We start from the raw sequence: 22,994 nt of genomic DNA, 5'->3' as shown, positions 1-22,994 counted from the left end.
CTTCACTCTAAAAATATAGTCACCTTATGCTGCCCTCAGTCCAGAAAAGTAAAACAATTCAGCCAAAGTTATATTTTGACAAATTCCAGAAAAAGTTAACAATGTGTGCTACAGTTGAGTTTGTGGAGTGGAAGAGAGTTAGCAGTGAAAATGATAACCAGCCATTCACTGTAGTGGTCTTACTGATAAGTAGTGAGTGATTTATTTTACTTTTTTCAGACACATTATCTTTCCATGGAGTATCTGCTGAGTACTGCACAGTTAGAATAGACTTTTCCACTGACAGGGATATACCCAAACTAAAGACAACACAGGAACATTCCTGACTCACTTTACCCCACCAGAAAATGTATTTTATTGGCATTATCGTTGTAAAATGTTCTTCATAACTTTCATGAATTCTAAACATGAAAACATTAAATGAAAAACAAAATCAAAGCCCACAGCAGCACAAACAGGTATTACATTTTCTTGTTACCTAACCTAGCATTGCATTAACGTGTCTGTCAGAAATTCTCACAAGCCACCAAAGACACAGGGCCTGACTCTCTGGAGCCTTTTCTGTAATAATGTGATGAATGGACTGATAAAAATACCTTATATTTTAACACTATGGCTGGTGCAACCAACGTATTGTACTTACCAGGGAGGATAGATGTGGACAATATCCTGTGGGCCTCCCTTAAGGCGAGCTGCTGTTTCCTTTGTAAAGAGAACTTTGACTCTGGGCTCAGTATCAACGACAACATCTTCAGAGGAGCTGTCAGCAGACAGCTGTCCCAACTGCTGGCAGAGAGCAACTTGCATAGCGCACTCCTCATGCACGTCTAAGATCTTCACAATTAATACACCAGATTTGCCTCCTGGAAAGTAAGCAAAGTGACAAAAACAAAATAAAAAGTTAGGAAGACGTGTCCTACAGACCAGAGTAGTGGCACACAGGTTCACATCCCATTTCCAGACTCCTCTCATTTCTTCTGACAAAGCAGTCAAAACTGTTTGGACGTGTTAAACAAAGTGAAATAATACACCACCAGGCTATGAACCTGCTTGTTAAAAACTACATGGTCACAAAACATATTCTATATAGATGCCATGAACTGAACAAAGCAAAGTCTCTCTGTGTATTCCAAATACTGATCACAGTACCATACACCATTTAAAAAAAACCAACCAACACTATTTTTGAAGCTGTCAATATACCACCCCTTCGTTTTTATTAAACTGTCTTTTAATGTTGCCTAATTTTCAATTCCTCTCTTCTTTTGTCCTTTTTTATGGCCAAATACGGTCTTATCTGTGCAGTTAGAATAAGGAGGAATCGTACAGGTGATGGGAATCTTCCCCTGCAATGGGGTAGCTAGACATACAGTTGTTGTGCACCCAATCTCCTGCCACTAATACAGTCCATAGCCCTTAATAGCACGTGGGCCCTCTGCATACCCCATACACAGCGAAAGTAGGCAAATCATACAGACAAAGGAGAACTCCCTGGATACTTTCTGCCACCTCCCATATTCCTTCACTGTAATGTAGAGAGGCACTGCAGAGTCCCCTGCAGCAACAGTGTTCTCAGGGCCGGTGCAACCCATTAGGCGACCTAGGCGGTTGCCTAGGGCGCTACAATTTGGGGGGGCGGCGACCGCGGCGGTATTTCGGTGGCGGGACCTTACGCCGCCTCTGTGGGGGTCGGCATTTCGGGGCGGAACCTTCCGCCGCCTAGGGCGGCAGAAAAGCTGGCGGCGCTTCTGGCTGTTCTGCATCCACAGAGGGTGTGCTAGAACTCCAAGTGTGCACCATCTCAAAAGCCCCACCGGGCAGATACTTTCCTTAGCTGCACAACTCTTACGCTATGGAAGTGCCCATTTGACACCCATGAAGCTGCTGATGACATACACCATTATTGTTTACACATTCAAGACAATGTTACTGTGAAGTTGATGGCTATGATATTGGATAAAAGTAAATAAAAAGGGATAAGACTATCATTTTTCTTGTTTCAGGGCAACTGCAATGTTTTGTTCTGATTTCAACTTTTTGTTTCAGTTTTTTTATTTTATATTAATAGAATCATAGAAATGAAGGGCTGGAAGGTAGCTCAAGAAATCATCAAGCCCAGCTCCCTGCATTGTGGCAGGACCAAGTAAACCTAGACCATCCCTGACAGGTGTTTGTCCAACTTGTTTTTCAAAGCTTCCAATGATGGGGACTCGAGGACATCCCTTGGAAGCACATTCCATAGCTTAAACACCCTTATAGTTAGAAAGTTTTCCTAACATCTAACCTAAATCTTGTCCTACCTTCAGTGGACATGGAAAACAATTGATCACCGTCCTCTAACAGCCCTTAAGATACTGGAAAATTTATTAGATCACCCGTCAGTCTTCTCTCAAGATTAAACATGCCCAGTTTTTTCAACCTTTCCTCATCAGTCATGTTTTCTATACCTTTTATAATTTTTGTTGCTCTCCTCTGGACTCTTTCCAATTTGTCCATATCCTTCCTAAAGTGTTGTGTCAAGAATTGGATGAAATACTCTAGGTGGAATCTCACCAGTGCCAAGTAGAGCAGGACATTTACCTTCTGTGTATTACATACAACACTCATATTAGTCTTTTTTGCAACTGCATTACATTGATGACTCATTCAGTTTGTGATCCACTATACCCCCCAGATCCTTTTCAGCAGTACTAACATCTAGCCAGTTATATCCCATTTTGTATTTGTGCATTTGATTTTACCTTCCTAAGTACACATGTCTTTATTGAATTTAATCTTGTTGAATTCAGACCAATTCTTCAATTTGTCAAGGTAATTTTGCATACTAATTCTGCCCTCCAAAATGTTTGCAACTCCTCCCAGCTTGGTGTCATCCGCACATTTTATAAGCATAATCTCTAATCCATTATTCAAATGATGAAAATATTAAATAGTGCCAGACCCAGAACTGACCTCTGTGGGACCACAGTAGATATGCTCTCCCAACTTAAGAACATAAGGCCATACTGGGTCAGACCAAAGGTCCATCAAGCCCAGTATCCTGTCCTCTGACAGTGGCCAATGGCAGGTGCCCCAAAGGGAATGAATAGACAGGTTATCATCAAGTGATTCATGCCCTGTCACCCAATCCCTGCTTCTGGCAAACAGAGGCTAGGGACACCATTCCTACCCATCCTGGCTAATAGCCATTGATGGACCTATCTTCCATGAATCTATCTAGCTCCTTTTTGAACCCCGTTCTAGTATTGGCCTTCACAACGCCCTCTAGCAAGGAGTTCCAGAGGTTGACAGTGTGTTGCGTGAAAAAATACTTTCTTGTGTTTGCCTGCTACCTATTAATTTCATTTGGTGGCCCCTTGTTCTTGTATTATGAGAAGAAGTAAAAATCACTTCCTTATTTATTTTCTCTATACCACTCATGATTTTAGAGACCTCTATCATATCCCCCCTTAGTCGCCTCTTTTCCAAGCTGAAAAGTCCCAGTCTTATTAATCTCTACTCATACGGAAGCCGTTCTATACCACTAATAATTTTTGTTGCCCTTTTCTGAACCTTTTCCAATTCCAATATATCTTTTTTGAGATGGGGCGACCACATCTGCATGCAGTATTCAAGGTGTGGGCGTACCATAGATTTATATAGAGGCAAAATGATATTTTCTGTCTCATTATCTATGCCTTTCCTGATGATTCCCAACATTCTGTTCGCTTTTTTGACTGCCGCTGCACATTGAGTGGATGATTTCAGAGAACTATCCACAATGACCCCAAAATCTCTTTCTTGAGTGGTAACAGCTAATTTAGACCCCATCATTGTATATGTATAGTTAGGATTATGTTTTCCAATGTGCATTACTTTGCATTTATCAACATTGAATTTCATCTGCCATTTTGTAGCCATGTCACCCAGTGTTGAGAGATCCTTTTGTAGCTCTTCCCAGTCTGCCTGGGACTTAACTATCTTGAGTAGTTTTGCATCATCTGCAAATTTTGCCACCTCAGTATTTACCCCTTTTTCCAGATCGTTTATGAATACGTTGAATAGGACTGGTCCCAGTACAGACTCCTGGAGGACACCACTATTTACCTCTCTCCATTCTGAAAACTGACCATTTATTCCTACCCTTTGTTTCCTATCTTTTAACCAGTTACCGATCTATGAGAGGACCTTCCCTCTTGTTCCATGGCTGCTTATCTTGCTTAAGAGCCTTTGGTGAGGGACGTTGTCAAAGGCTTTCTGAAAATCTAAATACACTATATCCACTGGATCTCCTTTGTCCACATGCTTGGTGACCCCCTCAAAGAATTCTAGTAGATTGGTGAGGCATGATTTCCCTTTACAAAAAACATGTTGACTATTTCCCAACAAATTATGTTAATCTATGTGTCTGACCATTTTGTTCTTTACGATAGTTTCAACAAATTTGCCCAGTACTGAAGTGAGGCTTACTGGCCTTTAGTTGCCAGGGTCACCTCTGGAGCCCTTTTTAAAAATTGGCATCACATTAGCTATCCTCCAGTCATTTGGTACAGAAGCTGATTTAAATGATAGGTTACAGATGACAGTTAGTAGTCCTGCAATTTTACATTTGAGTTCCTTCAGAACTCTTGGGTGAATACCATCAGGTCCTGGAGACTTATTACTGTTTAGTTTATCAATTTGTTCCAAAACCTCCTCTAATGACACCTCAATTTGGGACAGTTCCTCAGATCTGTCACCCAGAAAGAATGGCTCAACTTAACAGTAAGCCATTGAGAACTACGCTTTGAGTACAGTCTTTCAACCAGTTGTGCACCCACCTACAATAAATACAACTAAATCACATTCCCTTGTTTGCTTATGAGTATGTCAAAAGCCTTACTAAAATCCAGGTATATCATTACTGCTTCCCACCCCCCACCCTCCATCCATTAGGTCAGTTAATCTATCAAAAAAGGAAATTAAGTTGTTTTGGCATGATTTGTACTTGACAAATCCATGCTGACTATTCCTTATAACCTTATTATCCTCCAGGTAATTGATTGTTTCATAATTTGCTCCAGTATCTTTCTAGGTATTGAAGTTAGGCTGACTAGTCTATAGTTCCTCAGGTCCTTCTTGTTCCCCTTTTTAAAGATAGGTACTATGTTCGCCCTTCTCCAGTCTTCTGGAACCTCTCCTGTCCTCCAGGAATTTTAAAAGATAATTGCTAATGGCTCCGAGGTTGCTTCAGCTAGTTCCTTACATACCCTAGGATGAATTTCATCAGGCCCTGCTGACTGGAATACATCTAACTTATCTAAATATTCTTTTAACCTGTTCTCTCTCTATTTTGGCTTGCATTCCTTCCCCCGGGTTGTCAATATTAATTGTGTTGAGTATCTGGTGATCATTAACCTTTTTAGTGAAGACTGAAGCAAAATAGGCATTAAGCTTTCTCGATGTTATCAGTTATTATCTCTCCTTCCTCGCTAAGTAAAGGACATACACTTTCCTTCATTTTTCTCATGCTCCTAATTTAAAGAACCTCTTTTTGTTGCTTTTTATGTCCCTTCCAGGTGTAACTCATTTTGTGACTTAGCCTTTATGATTTTGTCCCTACATACTTGCGCTGTTCTTTTGTACTCCATCAATTTGACCTGGTTTCCACTTTTTGTAGGACTCCTTTTTGATTTTCAGGTCATTAAAGAGCTCCTGATAGAGCCATATTGGCTTCTTACTAGTCTTCCTATTCTTCCTTGCAGTTGTGCCTTTAATATTGTCTCCTTGAGGAACTGCCAGGTCTCCTGAACTCCTTTTTCCCCTAGATTTTCTTCCCATGGAACCTTACCTACTAGTTCTCTGAGTTTGTTAAAGCCCATTATCCTATTCTGCTGCCCTCACTCCTTCCTTTCCTTAGAATCACAAAATCTATCATTTCATGATCACGGTCACCCAAATTGCCTTTCACCTTCAGATTTGCTACCAATTCCTCCCTGTTGGTCAGAATCAAGTCTAAAATGACTATCCCCCTGGTTACTTCCTCCACTTTCTAGAACAAACAATTGCCTTGATACATTCCAAGAATTGACTGGAAATTGTGTGTTTTGCTCTATTACTTTCCCAACAGATGTCTGGGTAGTTAAAGTCCCCCATTACTATCAGGTCTTGTGTTGTAGATATTTCTGTTATTTGTTTTAGAAATGCCTCATCCATCTTCTCTTCCATCTTCCTGCTTTGGTGGTTTATAGCAGGCTTCACCCATGACATCACCCCTATCTTTAACACTTATCTTTATCCAGAGACTCTCAACTGGACTGCCTCCCATCTTCTTCTGCATCTCAATTATATATATCCTTTATGTGTAACACAATCCTACTCCCTCTTTTCCCCGCCTGTCCTTTCTGAACAAGCTATACCCCTATACCAATATTCCAGTCATAAGACTTATCCCACTCTGTGATGCCAATTAAATCATAACTTAGCTTATGTACTAATACTTCCAGTGCTTCCTGGCTATTCCCCATGCTCCTTGCATTTGTGTAGAGACATCTAAAAATGTCCACAAACTTTTAAATGGAACTTTTCAACATTATCAGAACACTTTGTTTCAATTTTCATTTCAAAACAAGTTTTTAACCAGAAGCAGCAGATTTCTATGAAACATTTTGCTTTCAACAAATCAGCATTTTCTGATGGAAAACGTTTCTCATTAGTTCTACCCAGGAGATCTGAGTTCTGTTCCCAGCTCGGCCTGTTGGATGATCTTGGGCAAGCCACTTCAGCTCAGACTGCCTCATTTTCCCCTTTTGTAAAGCATTTTGAGATCTACTGATTAAAAACTGCTATTCAAGAACTAGATTTTATTCTATTATTATTACTACACGTCTTTCTCCTCCTCTCAGGACACATTGTTAGGTGACAATCTAACCTCAAGAGTTATCTAAAACAGTTACGTTCTGCTTATGCACAAGCTTCTAATAAACCTATGACGCCAAAGTTTGGGCAGGTTTTCAACTTTAGAATATTCACGCTCTCATGAACTAACTTGAGAATATTCACACTCATATGAATTATACTTGAATACTTGTGGTTCTCAGCCAACTCTAAATCATGTGGCATTCATAAATAGACTTTCCCAATCACAAAAAATCCCTGCCTTTAAAGTACACCTCTACCCCAATATAACGCTGTCCTCGGGAGCCAAAAAATCTTACCACGTGATAGGTGAAACTGCGTTATATCTGTGTATGGGGTATGCAGAGGCCAATCTAGCATTTGAAATATCCAGCTCTAATAAATTAAGTTTTGCCATTTTGACTATACAGCATATAATTAGGTCAACTGATCCAGCAGTACAGTAATACTACCTCAGAAAATTGCTGTAGGACAAGATGATGATCTGACAAGGTGAAACACACTGGGTTCTGTTTTTAGTAATATACATGAAAATGAGCCACATTTGAAAATACAAAAATATTTTTAAATTAATTCTTAACTTTATATGAAACCCTAGAAAAGACAAGAGAAACCCCATTCCCACTATTCTCTCAAAGTATACAGAACCACAACCTATTTGTTTATTTATATTCTTACAGATAATTACTCAGAAACTGTGCTCTTACTCCTGTTGACAGAATGCTCTCTCAAACACCAGGAGAAGCAGCCTGGACTGCTGGCAAAATGGGAAAGTACAGAATGCAGCTTTAATGTTTAATTCATTTGGCTGTGAAACTATATAATGTAGAGGGGTTATACGGAGGACAAAATATAAAAAATAGATACTATGCTAATTGGTCCATTATTAAATATGTATATAGATAAAATCAGACTAGAGTTAATTAAACAGACACCATTTTACCTGCTCAATTAAAACTTTGATTCTGCCATCTGCAGGAATCTTCTTGAAAACACAAAAATTGTTTTTTCCCAGATTGTCCATGTCATTCAAGACTATAATACATTCAGGATGAATACAGGACTATACATTTTTGAAAAATTGTTTGTGAAATTCTTGGAACTGAAAGCTTTTCTCTATCTTTTGTCTCAGCTGAAGCAAGAGAACTACTGAGTAAAACTATCTATCCAGTATCTATTTTACATCTGTCTCTATAATCTGTGAAACCAGGGCTGTTAAATACAGTGTATCAGAAAAGCTGCAATTCAGTGAAAATAAGAATGATACAATATCTTCAGTGGTGGACTATTAAAGTGTATATTATTTATTAAATAGACTAAGAGCTCCTTAATATTGACTCTTTAAAAATGTAACTTATTTCTTCTTCAAGTATTAGGTCCTGACTCAAAGAACATTGAGGTCAAAGCTGTTCCATGAAATAAACAGTTTCCCATAAAACTGTAAACAGATGAATTATAAATTATGTAGAAATGCAAGGGACAGTTCAAGTATATGATAATTACTTGCAAAGATTAAATAAAAAAGCCATTTAATTGGGCTGCAAAGGAGGCTTGGAGGGTAAAAGTGAAAACTATGTGTCCCATTTGCTCCCCACCACCCCTGAGGCTAACAGACGCTGTAGGTGCCCTAAATTATACTGCAGCTCATTTAGTCCCAGGGAAGATGTGGCAGAGTAAGTTTCTCAGGACAAAACAGCAGAGACAGCCTTGGGAAAGAATTTACGCATCTCTTCAGAAGAGATACACCAGTGTGAAAATTATGGTGATGAGGGAATTCAAGGGAATAGGATAAGAGGAAGGGGAGATATATGAAGTAATCAGTCAACAAAAATGGAAATTCATATGCTCATATTTCTCTCTTCCTCCCCGTAAGATTTAAACGGCCAAAATAATGCATAATAAATAGAGCCATGCAAATCTGCGGATATCTGTGGACCATATTTATGGATCGCGGATGGATGCGGATCCAAATTTTGTATCCACGCAGGGCTCTAATAATAAAGTCAAGCTATAATCAGTGCCAGGAGAAATCCAGGGGCACAGAATTCCCACAAAAATCAAGACCAACAAATCTTATACAACACCCTAGAAAATAGGGAAAGCTGTTTTCCAAACGAAACCATAATTTAAAGCAAAATTATTAAATATTTTTGTTCCTGTTTTGTGCAAAGGTAGTCTGGACAGCATATGATTGGTTTTATCATGTGAGCAGCCAAGCTCTTCTACACCTATTGAGCTGACATCATCTGAGTGGGGTGACAGCTCAGCTTCTGAGGACAGATACTTCAGAGAAAGCAATTATGGACAGTCACTTATCAAATAAAATAAAAAAAACTACAGAACCAAATTATATGATTTACAGATTATAGTAGTTTTGTTATATACTTGATGTATCAAAATAATTAAAATTAATAATTTAACAGTTTGAATTTCCTAGGAATTTGCCATTTTGGCTCCCAAGAAAATGATATACATTTTCTGTTGGATTTCTATTTCTGCCTGTAACACTTCATAGAAAAAAATCTTTTTATGGAAATGCAAACTTTTTTTTGTTGCATTTTTTAGTTAAAAGATAGTTAATGATAAGCTCTCAATTTGTCCCTGCTGGTTACTAATTTTAAAATGAGACAATATTTTAATCCACACTAACTTCTATTTGTCTAATTTGGGCCTGATTTTGCATGGCACTGAGCATCTCTTGGAGGGTGCTGAATGCCTTCAACTTCCATTATATTCAGTAGAGCAATGGCCAATTCTATACTTCTATACTTCCCAGATTCAGACCATATTTGTATTTTCTTCTCAAGTTACAAAAAAGTCTTGAACATTTCTTTTTTAAGTCAGTAGTTTTTCAATCTGGCTTCCCTTCCTTTGCTCCTCCTTCCTGCAGTAGAAGTCTCCAAGCATGGGTACTTCAAACTCAGCAAGCAGCTGAATGCCATTCCAAAGCCAGTGTCTCAAACTAGGAGGCAGAGTGGGGCTTCTGGGGGCTTCACAGCACATGCATACATGTCTTGATGTTAGTCAGCTCTAAAGAGATCATATTTCTTCATGTGGTGATAATTTCTGAAGCCACTCATAAGTTCTATTTTTGAGAAAATAAAAGACTATAGATGAAAGACTGCATCTTTGCCCCACCTATGGACATATGGAAGAGGCTGTCTGAATTTGGCCCTATTTGAAATGTTCTGTGCTCTTTAAGAAATTATTTAAGCTGTTTTGAGTGATTGAATATGCCATTATTCTCTCTCATAGGAAGGCCAAAACACAATACAAAGAATACTTGCTTGTAAAAAAAACAAGCAAAAAAGAGAAAGTTATTTACCTTATAGAAAAAATGGTTACCTAGCTTTTCGTAACTGTTGTTCTTCGAGATGTGTTGCTCATGTCCATTCCATTCTAGGTGTGTGCGCACCCACCTGCACAGTTGTCGGAGATTTTGGCCTTAGCGGTATCTGTAGGGGTGGCTGTGGCGCCCTCTAGAGTGCTGCGCTCAGGTGCCGCCGGCCCCATGCCCTCTCAGTTCCTTCTTGCCGGCAACTCCAACAGAGGGGCAGGAGGGCAGGTAATGGAATGGACATAAGCAACACATCTCTAACAACAACAGTTACGAAAAGCTAGGTAACCGTTTTTCTTCTTTCAGTGCTTGCTCATGTCGATTCCATTCTAGGTGACTCACAAGCAGTGTCTATGGAGATGGGCTCGGAGTTCACAGCTTTGCAGCTTGCAGTACTGCTCTACCAAAGCCAGCATTGTCCCGGGCCTGCTGGGTAAGCGTGTAGTGAGACGTAAAGGTATGGACCGATGACCAGGTGGCCGCCCTACAGATGTCCTGGATAGGCACTTGGGCCAGAAAGGCTGCTGAACAGGCCTGCACGTAGAGTGGGCAGTGACGATCACCGGGGGCGGCACCTTGGCTTGATTGTAGCAGAAGCGAAGGCAGGCTTGCCAAGAAGAAATTCTTTGAGTGAATACAGGGTGACCTTTCATCCTGTTGGCCACAGCAACGAATAATTGCCTTGACTTACGGAATGGCTTGGTCCTTTCAATGTAGAAGGCCAGAGCCCACCTGACGTCCAGGGCATGTACCTGTGCTCCTCCTCCAACTTATGCGGCTTCAGAAAGAAGACCGGTAAGTAAACGTCTTGGCTCAAATGAAACTGAGATACTACCTTGGGAAGGAAGGCCAGGTGCGGTCTTAGCTGGACCTTGTCCTTGAAGAAGGCCGTGTAAGGTGGCTCCGAGGTGAGCATCCAAATCTCGGATACCTGGCAGGCTGACGTCACCATGACCAGGAATGCAACATTCCAGGAGAGAAGAAGGAGACAGCAGGAAGCCAGAAGTTTGAAGGGGGAACCTGTGAGCTGTGACAGCATCAGATTCAGGTCCCACGGAGGAACAGGATCCCCGATATCTGGGTAGAGGCACTCCAGCCCCTTAAGGAATCTGGCCGTGATATCCTGAGAGAAAACCGACTGCCCTCAAGCCACGGGTGGAAGGCTGAGATGGCCACTAGATGGACCTTGATCGATGAGAGCGACAAGCCCTGGAGCTTGAGATGCAGGAGGTAGCCTAGAATAAGTTGCAACGAAGCTCACTCGGGATGGACACCCTTATCTGCCCTCCAGCAGGTGGACTGCTTCCATTTGGCCAGGTAGGTTGCTCTGGTGGAGGCTTTCTACTTCCCAACAGGACTCACTGGACCTTGGCCAAGCACTGCCACTCCTGTGCGTTTAGCCACACAGCAACTAAGCTGTCTCTATCCCACTGTGGGGGTACATGCACCCAGAGAATTTTCAAAGCAGCGTCCGCTGCTCCGCACATACGCCCTGGTTCACCTCATGCCTCCAACCGGGGAGATAAAAGGTGGGGCAGACTGACTGCTTCTCCAGTTCCTTCTCCACTGCAAAACAGGCAAGATCCAAAGCATAGGAGAAGGAGGACAGATAATGAAATACAGATGGGGACCACACTACTGTAAGTAACTTTCTCTTCTTCTTCCAGTGCTGGTTCCACTGTGGGTGACTGACAAACAGTACTCAAATAGGAGGAGGGTCCCAAGGTCATAAATGGCAGAGCCAAATGAAGGACTGCTGTTCCAAAAGATGCATCAGCAGAGTAATCCTGTACCAAGGCATAGTGTCTAGAAAACATGTGGACTGAGCTCCAAGTAGCTGCCTTACAAATATCAAGAAGCGATACATCTTGAAGCAATGCCATAGACATTGCTTGTGCTCTTGTGGAATGAGCTCTTACCCCATGAGGAGGGGGAAGATCAGACATCTGATAGCAGAGCAAAATACAGATATTAAAATATATTTTTACAGATGTCATAAACATACAGCTAAGGGTAGCATAAAATCCTTCTTTACCCTGTAAAGCAGGGGTAGGCAACCTCTGGCACGTGTGCCGAAGACGGCACGCAAGCTGATTTTCAGTGGCACTCACACTGCCAGGGTCCTGGCCACCGGTCCGGGGGGCTCTGCATTTTAATTTAATTTTAAATGAAACTTCTAAACATTTTGAAACCTTATTTACTTTACATACAACAATAGTTTAGTTATATATTATAGACTTCTAGAAAGAGACCTTCTAAAAAGGTTAAACTGTATTACTGGCAAGCGAAACCTTAAATTAGAGTGAATAAATGAAGACTCGGCACACCACTTCTGAAAGGTTGCCGACCCCTGCTGTAAAGGGTTAATTCCTCTTTTACCTGTAAAGGGTTAAGAAGCTCAGATAACCTGGGTGATACCTGACCAAAAGGACCAATAAGGAGAGAAGATACTTTCAAATCTGTTGGGGAAGATTTTGGTCTGTGTCTCTCGGAGCCAGCCAAGAAACCAGGCAGGGAAGTTACATCTTCTTAAGTACATCTGAACTAAGCATCTAGTATTGCAGAAATAGTAAGTAATAGCAGAAAAGAAATGTGTTAGATTACCTTTTGTTTTAGCTTGTGAATTTTCCCTGTGCTAAGAGGGAGGTTTATCCCTGTTTTTGTAACTTTAAGGTTTTGCCTAGAGGGGAAATCCTCTGTGTTCTTGAGTCTTTTGTTATTATGTAAAGTACTTACCATCCTGATTTTACAGAGGTGATTCTTTTACCTTTTCTTTAATTAAAATTTTTCTTTTAAGAACCTGATTGATTTTTCATTGTTCTTAAGATCCAAAGGTTTGGGTCTGTGTTCACCTGTACCAATTGGTGAGGATATTATTCTCAAGCCTCCCCAGGAAAGGGAGTGTAGGGGCTTGGGGGGATATTTGGGGAAGGTAGGGCTCCAAGTGGCCCTCCCTAAATGTTTGTTTAAATTACTTGGTGGTGGCAGCGATACTAAGGCTAGAAAGGAATTTGTGCCTTGGGAAGTTTTTAACCTAAGCTGGTAAAAATAAGCTTAGGGGGCTTTCATGTGGGTCCCCACATCTGTATCCCAGAGTTCAAAGTGGGGCAGGAACCCTGACAACAGATAAGAAACTCAAAGCTTTGGACACTGGAGGTTCCGACCTAGACTACGAGGCAGTGAGTCAGAAATGGAGAGGTGGTCAGTCTGCCCTGCCTTTTATCACCTTGGTCAGAGACAAGGCGCATGTGTGGACCAACAGACACTGCTTTCAAAATTCTCTGGCTCTGAGCACACTGAGTGCACATTTACCCACATGAATACACGTAGGGACCAGCAACTCAAAGAAGGAGCAAATTTACATTTGGTTTTGTTTTCAACACTGCAACAAGTTCAGACATTTGGCTAGTAAAAGAGGATACAAACAGAAATGTGGCCCTTTGCCATTCCTCTGTAGGCCTAAAATAATAATGTATAGTATTAACTCTTAAGTAGCTATTAAGTAAAAGAAATCTAGACTAGGATAGAATGAATAAGCAAGTGAAGCTCAAACGCTTACAGATTTTCATATTCTTAGGACTTGTCTACACAATGCATTAGCGCACTCCAGCTAGGGTGTAAATTCTAGTACGGACCAGCATGTTGCACACTAACTATCCATGTGGTCCCTGGTAGTGCAGACTACAAGTTCCCTAGTGCACAGTGACTTAGTGCCATGACTATGTCAATGTGCAGTCCCTTCAAAATTGCACTACCCCTTTCAACTGCATAAAGTTTATACCTCTTGTCCTTGTCTTAAGGACTTTCACAACTCTGCCCCTCCACTAGTTTTTCTGTTCCTGTGTCATATTGAATTCCTGCCCTGCCCACCCAAAAGAAGTTTGGGTTATAACTCTGGAGTAAATTGGAAGTTCCCACAACCCCAAAACACACATCCTGAAGTCCTTGTTATTTCTGTCCTCGGTCTCAAAGACACAGAGCTTGCATAAATAGTTATGACTATCTAGTCCTCTTTTTCTATTAGAAATGCTAAATATGCAACATAGCAATGTATTAAGCCTCTTGTAATGATTGCAGAAAAAGAAAATAACAACAACCCTCAGATAAATAAAATGTATACTGTACAAAGCTTCAGCGTTTTCATTCTTAAAATCTACAGCACACAATCCCCTAATACCATATGTATCCCCTGCTATAAAGAACAGATTCTTCACAACATAATCCAGTACAACGTAGCTGTTGCCTTCCACATCATGCAAGCCCCTTAGAAATTGCAGATGCTTCCTCTGCAACAGGCAGACCTAGTCAGTACAAAGTTCAGCTGCCAAAGACTCCCCCTTGCTCCAGTGACATTTCCGGTTTGCAAGATACAGAGCTGAATGAGGAGGAAAAGATGTGTATAAATGACCTCACAGAATCTTGTACTCAGTGACTTCAGATTCTTGGGACTACCTATTCCACCCACCAAGAGATAAGTAGTCCAAGGGATTATGAAATCTTTACAACCACATGTACATAGATGGGCCAGATGGCTATAAAAACACAAACCCAAGAACAAAAGGAAATACATTAGATTGTTAGGGGGAGGTTCTTGCCCTCCCCCAATCACTAGAGTGCTTTCATGTATCCCTCACACCTAAAACATTGGTATTATGTTGGTTAAAAAACTCCTCACCCCAGTCTCCATTACATTTGGGGGCGAGGAGCCTGTCAAATCATCATTGTGGAGAAATGTTGGAGGAACTCTGTCTCTTCTCTCTCATTACACCTTTTACTAACAGGGCAAGTGGGTTATCTTAGCCTTGTTCTCTCTCTCTGACTGAAATGGAGTTATCAGCCAAGAAGAACCCAATGAAGTTATGTACACAACAGCCTCTCTTTAAAATTGTTCACAATTGACATTCGCATCCGCATAGCGGGGCACCCAGGGGTTCACTAGGTATGCGCTCCCCCTCTGCCGTAGGGTTGCCAACTTTCTACTCGCACAAAACCAAACACCCTTGCCCAGCCCCCTACCCCACCCCTCCTCCAAGGCCCCGTCCCCCATTCACTCCACCCCTCCTCCCTCTGTCACTCACTCTCCCCACTCTCATTCATTTTCACCGGGTTGGCTCAGAGGGTTGGGGTGCAGGAGGGAGTGAGGGCTCCGGCTGGGGGTGCGGGCTCTGGAGTGGGCCCAGAAATGAGGAGTTCAGGGTGCGGGACGGGGCTCTGGGCTGAGGCAGTGGGTTGGGGTGCGCAGGGGTGAGGGCTCTGGGATGGGACCGGGGATGAGGGGTGTGGAGTATAGATTTTAAGTGATTATAAGTCAAAGCATAACAAGTCAGATTTGGTTAAATGAAATAAAACCAAAATGCATTCTAAGCTGATCTTAACATTTTCAGTGCCCTTACAAACTTAGATGCTTCTCGCCACAGGCTGTCTGGTTGCCCTTCAGCCAGGCTCTCCCCTTTGATCAGCCCTTCAGTCGCTTGGTGGTGGTGTCTGTAGATGGAGGTGGCAGAGAGAGATCATGGCAAATGTGTCTCCCTTTTATCAGATTCTTTCTTCCCTCTTGGCTTTGCCCCCCCACCATCCCCTTCAGAGTCAGGTGAGCATTACCTCATCGTAGTCCCAAACTGACCAAGGGAAGGGGTGGGTGACTCACTTGAGAGTCCAACAGATCCTTTGTTGCTGCCTAGGCCAGTGTCCTTTGTTCCTGTGAGGCTGGGCTGGGTTTGTCCCATATATGCCCTGATGAGGTGTGAACTGCCCCTCTGCTCCTGGAGAGTTTTGCTTGGGCTTGTTTTAAGCCATGAGGACACATTTTCAGCCTCATAACTATATATATGAAAATGCAACCTATAACATTACTAAAACAACAATGCTCAGTGCATCATGAGCCTTTCGAAGACACCCGACATGACAAACTTTGCATTGGATACCACACAATCATATTATAAGGATGAACATGGGGGTGCAAGGTGTTCCCCCAAGGTACAGAGCATCATAACCCCCTCCCCCTACACTTGAACAATCTTCCAAAAGACCAACAGCTATATACAGCAATCAGATGTAATATAGTCATAGTTAGCCTCTACCTCAAGAAGGGGCAACTATGGAGTACATGATGCACCACTCCACAGGTGCTAAAATGGAGATACTTCTATCTACAGAATAAGGTGTAGGCTCTGTTGTGGCAGAGCACAGGAAACTCTCAGACATTCCAAGCTGCTATGGAGTCTCAATTCACTGTATGAAAGACAACGAACACATGCTTCAAGGGGGCGCTGTTTTCTGAAACAGTAACTCAGCTCTCCTACAGAGAGGCAGCCAAACCACACCGGTTACATACAATTAAGCTCTGCAACAGAAAGGACGTCGGCAAAACAAAGGAATTTTTAAAGAATAAAGCCAAAAAGAAAGATTTCACTGGATGACATGGAGGTTGACACAACATGCAAGATAATAGCAAAATGAAAGCTTCAGTTTTTGCAACATAAAATGCCATGAGGGGGTCAGCCAGACCCTTCTGGAAACATTTCTCCTAAAATCACAAATAAAACCAAAAGCCTTGGATTAATTTCATTGGGAATTCCTCCCTCCTTCCTTATCACTGAATTTCTGGTCTATGTGAACATACAATACAGAGCATCCAAAATGACTTAACAGATCTTCAACAACTAAGCTGCTTCTCCTCACACTGATCACTGTGCTCATCTGTCTCTTTTGTGTCTGCCTTTAGCAACAGAAGCAGAGACAAGAGCTGCATGAGAGTCAGAAACAATCCTGCATTTTAGAAATATTATCAGAGCAAAGAAAACTCAGAAGGCTGAGTATCATGCTGCCTGGAGCAGCTCACAGCCAAGAGTACCAACCTCAGGGCAGACTGACAAAAGCAGGGTAGACACCCCAAACTGGTGGTATGTTCTATAATTAGATTACAACAAGCCAGTAACAAATGTGAATTCCTATCTCACTGTACCAGTCTTACCACGGAGTCACAGACAGTCCCCTTGGGCTCTCCAGTCTATCTTGCCACACAGGCAAGCTGGATTTAGTGATAAATGATCACTTACACCAAAAATCACAAAATATTCAGGTTGCTCCCAGTCCCAAGAGACCAGCCACTTACCCCAGATCAATTTGTCTTTGGGATGAGATCTAAGGTACAATGCCTACAGCCAAATCTGTAATAAATTAACTAAAGGTTTATTAACTAGGAAAAAGAAGTAAGAGAGTTATTTACAGGCTAAAGCAGGCAAACATATATACACAAATGAGTTTAAGTCTGTGATTGAAAAGGTGACAGATGTAGTAATCTGTCAACACCGGATATCTTTTTAGGGCTTAACCCAGGACAACCCTGGGGATCTCTGCTTTTTGTTTCTTAGCTCCTGCCCTTGTGAGATTCCAAACAGCAAAGAGAATAAAAATCTTCATGCTAGTAATTTTTGTTTCCCTCTTCCAGCATTCAAGTGGATGGCACAAGGCCTTCTGCACATACTTCTCCATGGGTGGATGGGGCAATCAACATAGCTTTTGTCCTACAATGGCCTACTTAATATTTGATAGTCTTCTTGGATGGGTAGGGAGGACTGACTCTTCCTGTCTGAGTTCACAATTTCAGAGCAGGCATTTTTACAATCATAAAACAAACTTTATAGCATGGAATATAGACATTACAAGTGAGATTAATGTATGAGGCAATTTACAAGCATTTCATAGAGTCTAAACACTAAATACATTTTTAGAAGACTAATACCTAGTTTGAACAAAACTAACATACAGGTGAGCTGGTTTCGTTTCCAGCTACGAGTTTGTCAGTTCTTAGCTAACACCTACAGCCTTGGCCAGAGCTGGCACTTTGTTTATCAACATTACACTGAGACCAGCAAGAGATTCTTAGCTTGAATCCCAATAAGATGAAAGCTAAAAGTGTTACAGTTAGCAGCACAAGAAAAATATTACACTCTTAGATTACAGGCAGTTACATTAAGGATGCCTAACTGTCAAAGCAAAATTTTAACCATTCGGGCTGAAATTTTCCATACTGGGCATCTGACCTAGGTTGAATTTTTTTTTTTTTTAAATTTCAGCTAAAACAAGTCAGCTATTTTTGAGAACCAGATTACATTAGGGAAATATATGTAAAAATAAAAAAAATACATAAATAAAATTACAGCCATGTTGCTGAGAAGCTCTAGCACTTCCACCCTTCGCAAGACAGACTTGAAATTTTGTAGTGGGGTTGCCCTGATGTAAGAGATGTGCCCTTTGTTGTCCCTGTGAAAATTCACCCAAATTCAGCCAATTTATGAGCCTCTGAAAAAATCACAGTTTATACACGCTCAGTAGAGTCTTAAGAGTTTGGCAGCTACATTCTTTGAAGATTCAGAGAGGCATATGATCATGTAATTGGAAACTGTATCATAAAACTGCATACATGCAAGGGATAAATTAAAATTTCCTATGCAACCTTAATTCTGGCATTTCCTAACATTTAAGCCCCTAGATAGACAGAAAATTTTCACCTTTTGAACTCAAGTACTGCTAATGTGCTAGATAAGAGATGCCGTTCTGCAGAATATCAATGGTGCACGTGCCGCAACTCAGAGCCACTGCTATATAGAATACAAACTTGCACCATCTTACTATATGCATGGCAATGTAAAGTATTTTTCTAATGAATAGCTGTAATAGTAACAAATATGTACTTTCATATAACATACCTACATACATGGTTCTCACCTGAAGAGGTTTTATACTCCGAAACACATTGATGTTTCCAAAAGCTAATGGCAGACCTCTCTCTGTTCTGCAGCCGATTTAACCTCTCTGCTAGCCCTCCCCTGCAGAAAATAAAGAAATGCTCAATTAAACCAAGAATTAGTATTCAGTTTTGCCAAGTGACAAGTCATAGGACAGATGAAATATTTATTCTGTGACCCTCAGAGACAGAGACATACTGTAAAATTACACTCTACAGATTTACTCAGACAATTCAGATTGGGCTACAATCCCAATAAAATGTGAGCTTAGTACAATAAACAAGACACAGAAATGTTCATCATCCTGGTATTCAAAATTTCAAGTCCCTCAGTCCTCCACCAATATGAGTTTAAGGAAGTATTTCCATCCTCCCACTGCACCTCCAGTTTTTTTTTTTTTTTTTAATTAGAAAACAGACACAAATATAGGACAATTTTGAAAAGGCCCACATCTGTCAAGAGCAATGCCCCGCCCAGAATGTCACCTTATCCATAACTTTCACCTGGGGTTCACTTTAGAGCCACTTTTTCAAAATTGCTTGCCCGCTAGCAACGAGTGATTGCAAAAAATATTCCTTTACCCACACTTTACCCTAGGATTCATTTCACAAGCTGGGTCAAGTGTGCATTTCAGTGGCCTGAAAACTCTCCACACAGGAATTAATTCAACATTCTCAAGGTCAAAGGAAGAGGAGTGGCATCTGAAACATACACACTTAAGGTAATTTCAAAGCAATTCCTATACATTTGATACTGACCCCAAAGGGGTCAGTTTTCTAGTTTAAGAACAAACAGACTAGTGTGTATGAAGCTGCCTTTGGACTATTGGTTTGGACTATTATGGGACTATTTGGGCATTTTTCTTCACCTCTAACTTAGGCATTTTCATATTTATCCATCTGAGAATAAGATCATCTGAAAAAATCATTTATGCAGGGCTACTCTGGAAGAAAGCTGGGCGGCCAAATAAGGAGTGCACAACATTAGTCACCCGTTATCTAGTAATTCCTTATATGACAAAATCTCTCTGAAGATTCCAGAAAGAGAGACAGGCAACCAAAGTGACAGCAATTCCCCTCCTCGTAGACTTCTCCACTTTCTTCTATCAGCATATTCCCCTTTACCAAACTCTGGACAGATTATTACAGCTCCGCAGTGGCTAAGCACTAAGCTTTACATCTATCATATCTCAGAACCTGTTCTTTTGTTAACTTAATCTGCAAGTCAAACCTACAATGTAGAGAGACTAGTCCGATTCTCTGTGAATATAGACATAAGTTTTTATTGCCTAAGTGAAGACTACTAAGTAGCTTGGGAGATCGAACAGCAAATGTGAAACTGGAGGAACTAGAGGCTAAGGGAACTGGTAATGGGCTATGGAGACTAAGTGGTAGTTCCAGTAGTCAGTTAAAATCTAACACAAGTTGGTAGTCACTAAAAGTTGCTACCATCTGATGGCTGTTCAGCAGTCTGTGTGAAACAAATTGTTGGTGTCAGTGCAGTTCCCAGTGGACAATTATTCACATCACAAAAGACCTACCATAAATGGAATTATTGGGTACTGTAGAAAGTCTCATCGGAGAGACCAAGAAAAGAATGATGGAGAGTGAATATCCAGGCTGTGAAATGGCCCAAGGAGTGATGGTTGAGGCACATTGGTAAATTGTTTTTTGAAAGCTTTCATTGCTGCTGCCTTTGCAGTACCTGTTCTGTGAAGGGTGGGAAGGGGAAGGGGGAGGGACAAGTCCAGTGCTGTGAATCTGGCATCGTTCACAAGCAAAAAGGAAAAATTACTTAACTTCTCAATGAACTACAAAACTGATGTTCAGAAGGACGCTGAAAGACACACATTTGAGAAATCATTCCAGAGCTTCATGGGACTCACAATTAAACTTAACAATCTTGATTAAGCATGATTTACACTGAGTTGTGGCCAAGTTCAACCTTTGTTCACCCTGTGTCTTTCTCTACCTAGGCTAGGACATATCCCTTAAATGTACTTCTAACATGGATTGACCTTGTCCACTCTGACCAAACTATATTAGAATCCAGGTCAGCCACAACAGAGTGATGCACTTCAGTTAGGTCCTCTTAGTCCAGGAATGAATTATCAAGTGAAATTTTACTTAGTGTTTATAATTCCAGTATTTTATCAGATCAGGAAGTTCAGAGGAATTAGGCTCTAGCTGCGAAGCTTTCATACTATTTGTATCCATATGTGAGGAAAACAGATCCAATTAGATAGTATAAATCAGCTCCTTTTTCCCTTGGCATTTTATTTTATATTCAGGGCCTCTGCTGGTCTTGTATGATGGGAATTGGTTGTGTTTTACTGTGTGGAATACCAGGACATTCTGTATTTTCTGGTCCTTTGAAAAGGATAAGTGCATTCTAGCAGATCAAATCTTAAGTACCCCACTGTTCTATAGTACAAATACATATCAAATAATTAGATAAAACTTCCTTAACCTGCTCAAAACAATCCAAGCTAAGAATGTTAAAGTATAAAAGGAATTGTACTGATAGAGGAAAGATTGATGATAGCTGGAAAAAAATATAACGAAGTGACAGATCTGGAAACAGAAGAGTTAACATTGTACAAAGTCTGCATTTCCTGAACTGACCCGCAGGTCTCAGAATAATTGGTCAGTTTTGCTGATGAAAATAAAATCTTACTTGAAAAAGCTAGAAACCCATAAAACCTTCACACGAGACATTTATTTTCAGCCACAAAAAGCTTAGTTTTATAGCAACTGTTCATCCCATTTTATCTACACTTTGTCTTTAAGTTTTTTTGTTTACCAGTATTATGAATAAACAATTATTGGTATAATCCATGCAACAAACTCTATAAAACCTCAAATATTTTCTTCCTTCTACCCTTCATAATGGAACTCTAAGGCTACATCTACACTACAGGGGGGAGTCGATTTAAGATACGCAAATTCAGCTACGTGAATAGTGTAGCTGAATTCGACGTATCACAGCCGACTTACCCCGTTGTGAGGACGGCGGCAAAATCGACTTCTGCGGCTTTTTGTCGGCGGCGCTTACTACCACCTCCCCTGGTTGAGTTAGAGCGCCGATTCGGGGATCGATTGTCGCGTCCCGACGGGACGCGATAAATCGATCCCCGAGAGGTCGATTTCTACCCGCCGATTCAGGCGGGTAGTATAGACCAGACCTAAGAGTGAAAGAACTTACACAAATACACAATTTCATCCTAAGGTATGAGTGTGAACGAACAGACTGCAGAAATAAGCTTCCTAAAGGGTGGTGGCTGCTACACATTCCCTTTGGCTCTGTCTGATGTTAAAAACATGCAAATTTTTTTTAGTGTAGATAAGGTCTCCAATTCAAGATCTGTGTGTGGTGGAAAGCACGTGAACAACACTTCACTACCTGAACACCAGCATGATCCATCTCTCATTGGTTACATTGCTTCCTTAATAACAAAACAACCCCTTGGAAGCTAGTTACTATGCAGTGCAGTAGCATAGAATCAAGAATCAAAGAAATATAGGGCTGGACGGGACCTTGAGAAGTCAACAACTTCAGCCCCCTGTGCTGAGGCAGGACCAGGTAAAACTAGATTATCCCTGACAGGGGTTTGTCTAACCTGTTCACTGACTGGGATTCTACCACCTCACTTGGAAACCTATTCCAGAGCTTAACTGCCCTTACAGTTAGAAAGTGTTTCCTAATATCTAAACTAATGCTCCCTTGCTGCAAATTAAGCCATTACTTCTTGTCCTACCTTCAGTGGACATAGAAAACAATTAATCACCATCCTCTTTATATCAGGTCTCCCGCCTCAGTCTTCTTTTTCTCAATACTAAACATGCTGTGTCTTTTTTTTTTTTTTTAAATAACCTTTCCTCAAAGATCAGGTTTTCTAAACCTTATTTTTGTTGCTCTCCTCTGGATTCTTTGCAGTTTGTCCACATCTTTCCTAAAGTGTGGCCCCCAAAATTGGACACAGTACTCCAACTGAGGCCTCACTAGTACCAAGTAGAGCAGAACAATTACTT

General features: G+C 41.1%; 1 protein-coding gene across 2 annotated transcripts in view; it reads right to left on the bottom strand.

The window, feature by feature from the left end:
• SPIDR (scaffold protein involved in DNA repair) overlaps window positions 1-22,994 on the bottom strand; it is a 311,226-nt gene that overhangs the window by 200,489 nt on the left and 87,743 nt on the right. For both annotated transcript variants that reach the window (XM_024192845.1, XM_024192846.2), the window contains 2 exons: window positions 18,944-19,044; window positions 644-863 (listed from right to left, as the gene is read on the bottom strand). In XM_024192845.1, coding sequence (XP_024048613.1) covers window positions 644-863; window positions 18,944-19,044 — 321 coding nt within the window. The remainder of the gene's footprint in view (window positions 1-643; window positions 864-18,943; window positions 19,045-22,994) is intronic.

This window comes from Terrapene carolina, unplaced genomic scaffold (genome assembly GCF_002925995.2).
Source record: "Terrapene carolina triunguis isolate 2854851 unplaced genomic scaffold, T_m_triunguis-2.0 Scaffold58, whole genome shotgun sequence".
Taxonomy (NCBI): Eukaryota; Metazoa; Chordata; order Testudines; family Emydidae; genus Terrapene; species Terrapene triunguis.
This window is presented reverse-complemented; position numbering and strand designations above follow the sequence as displayed.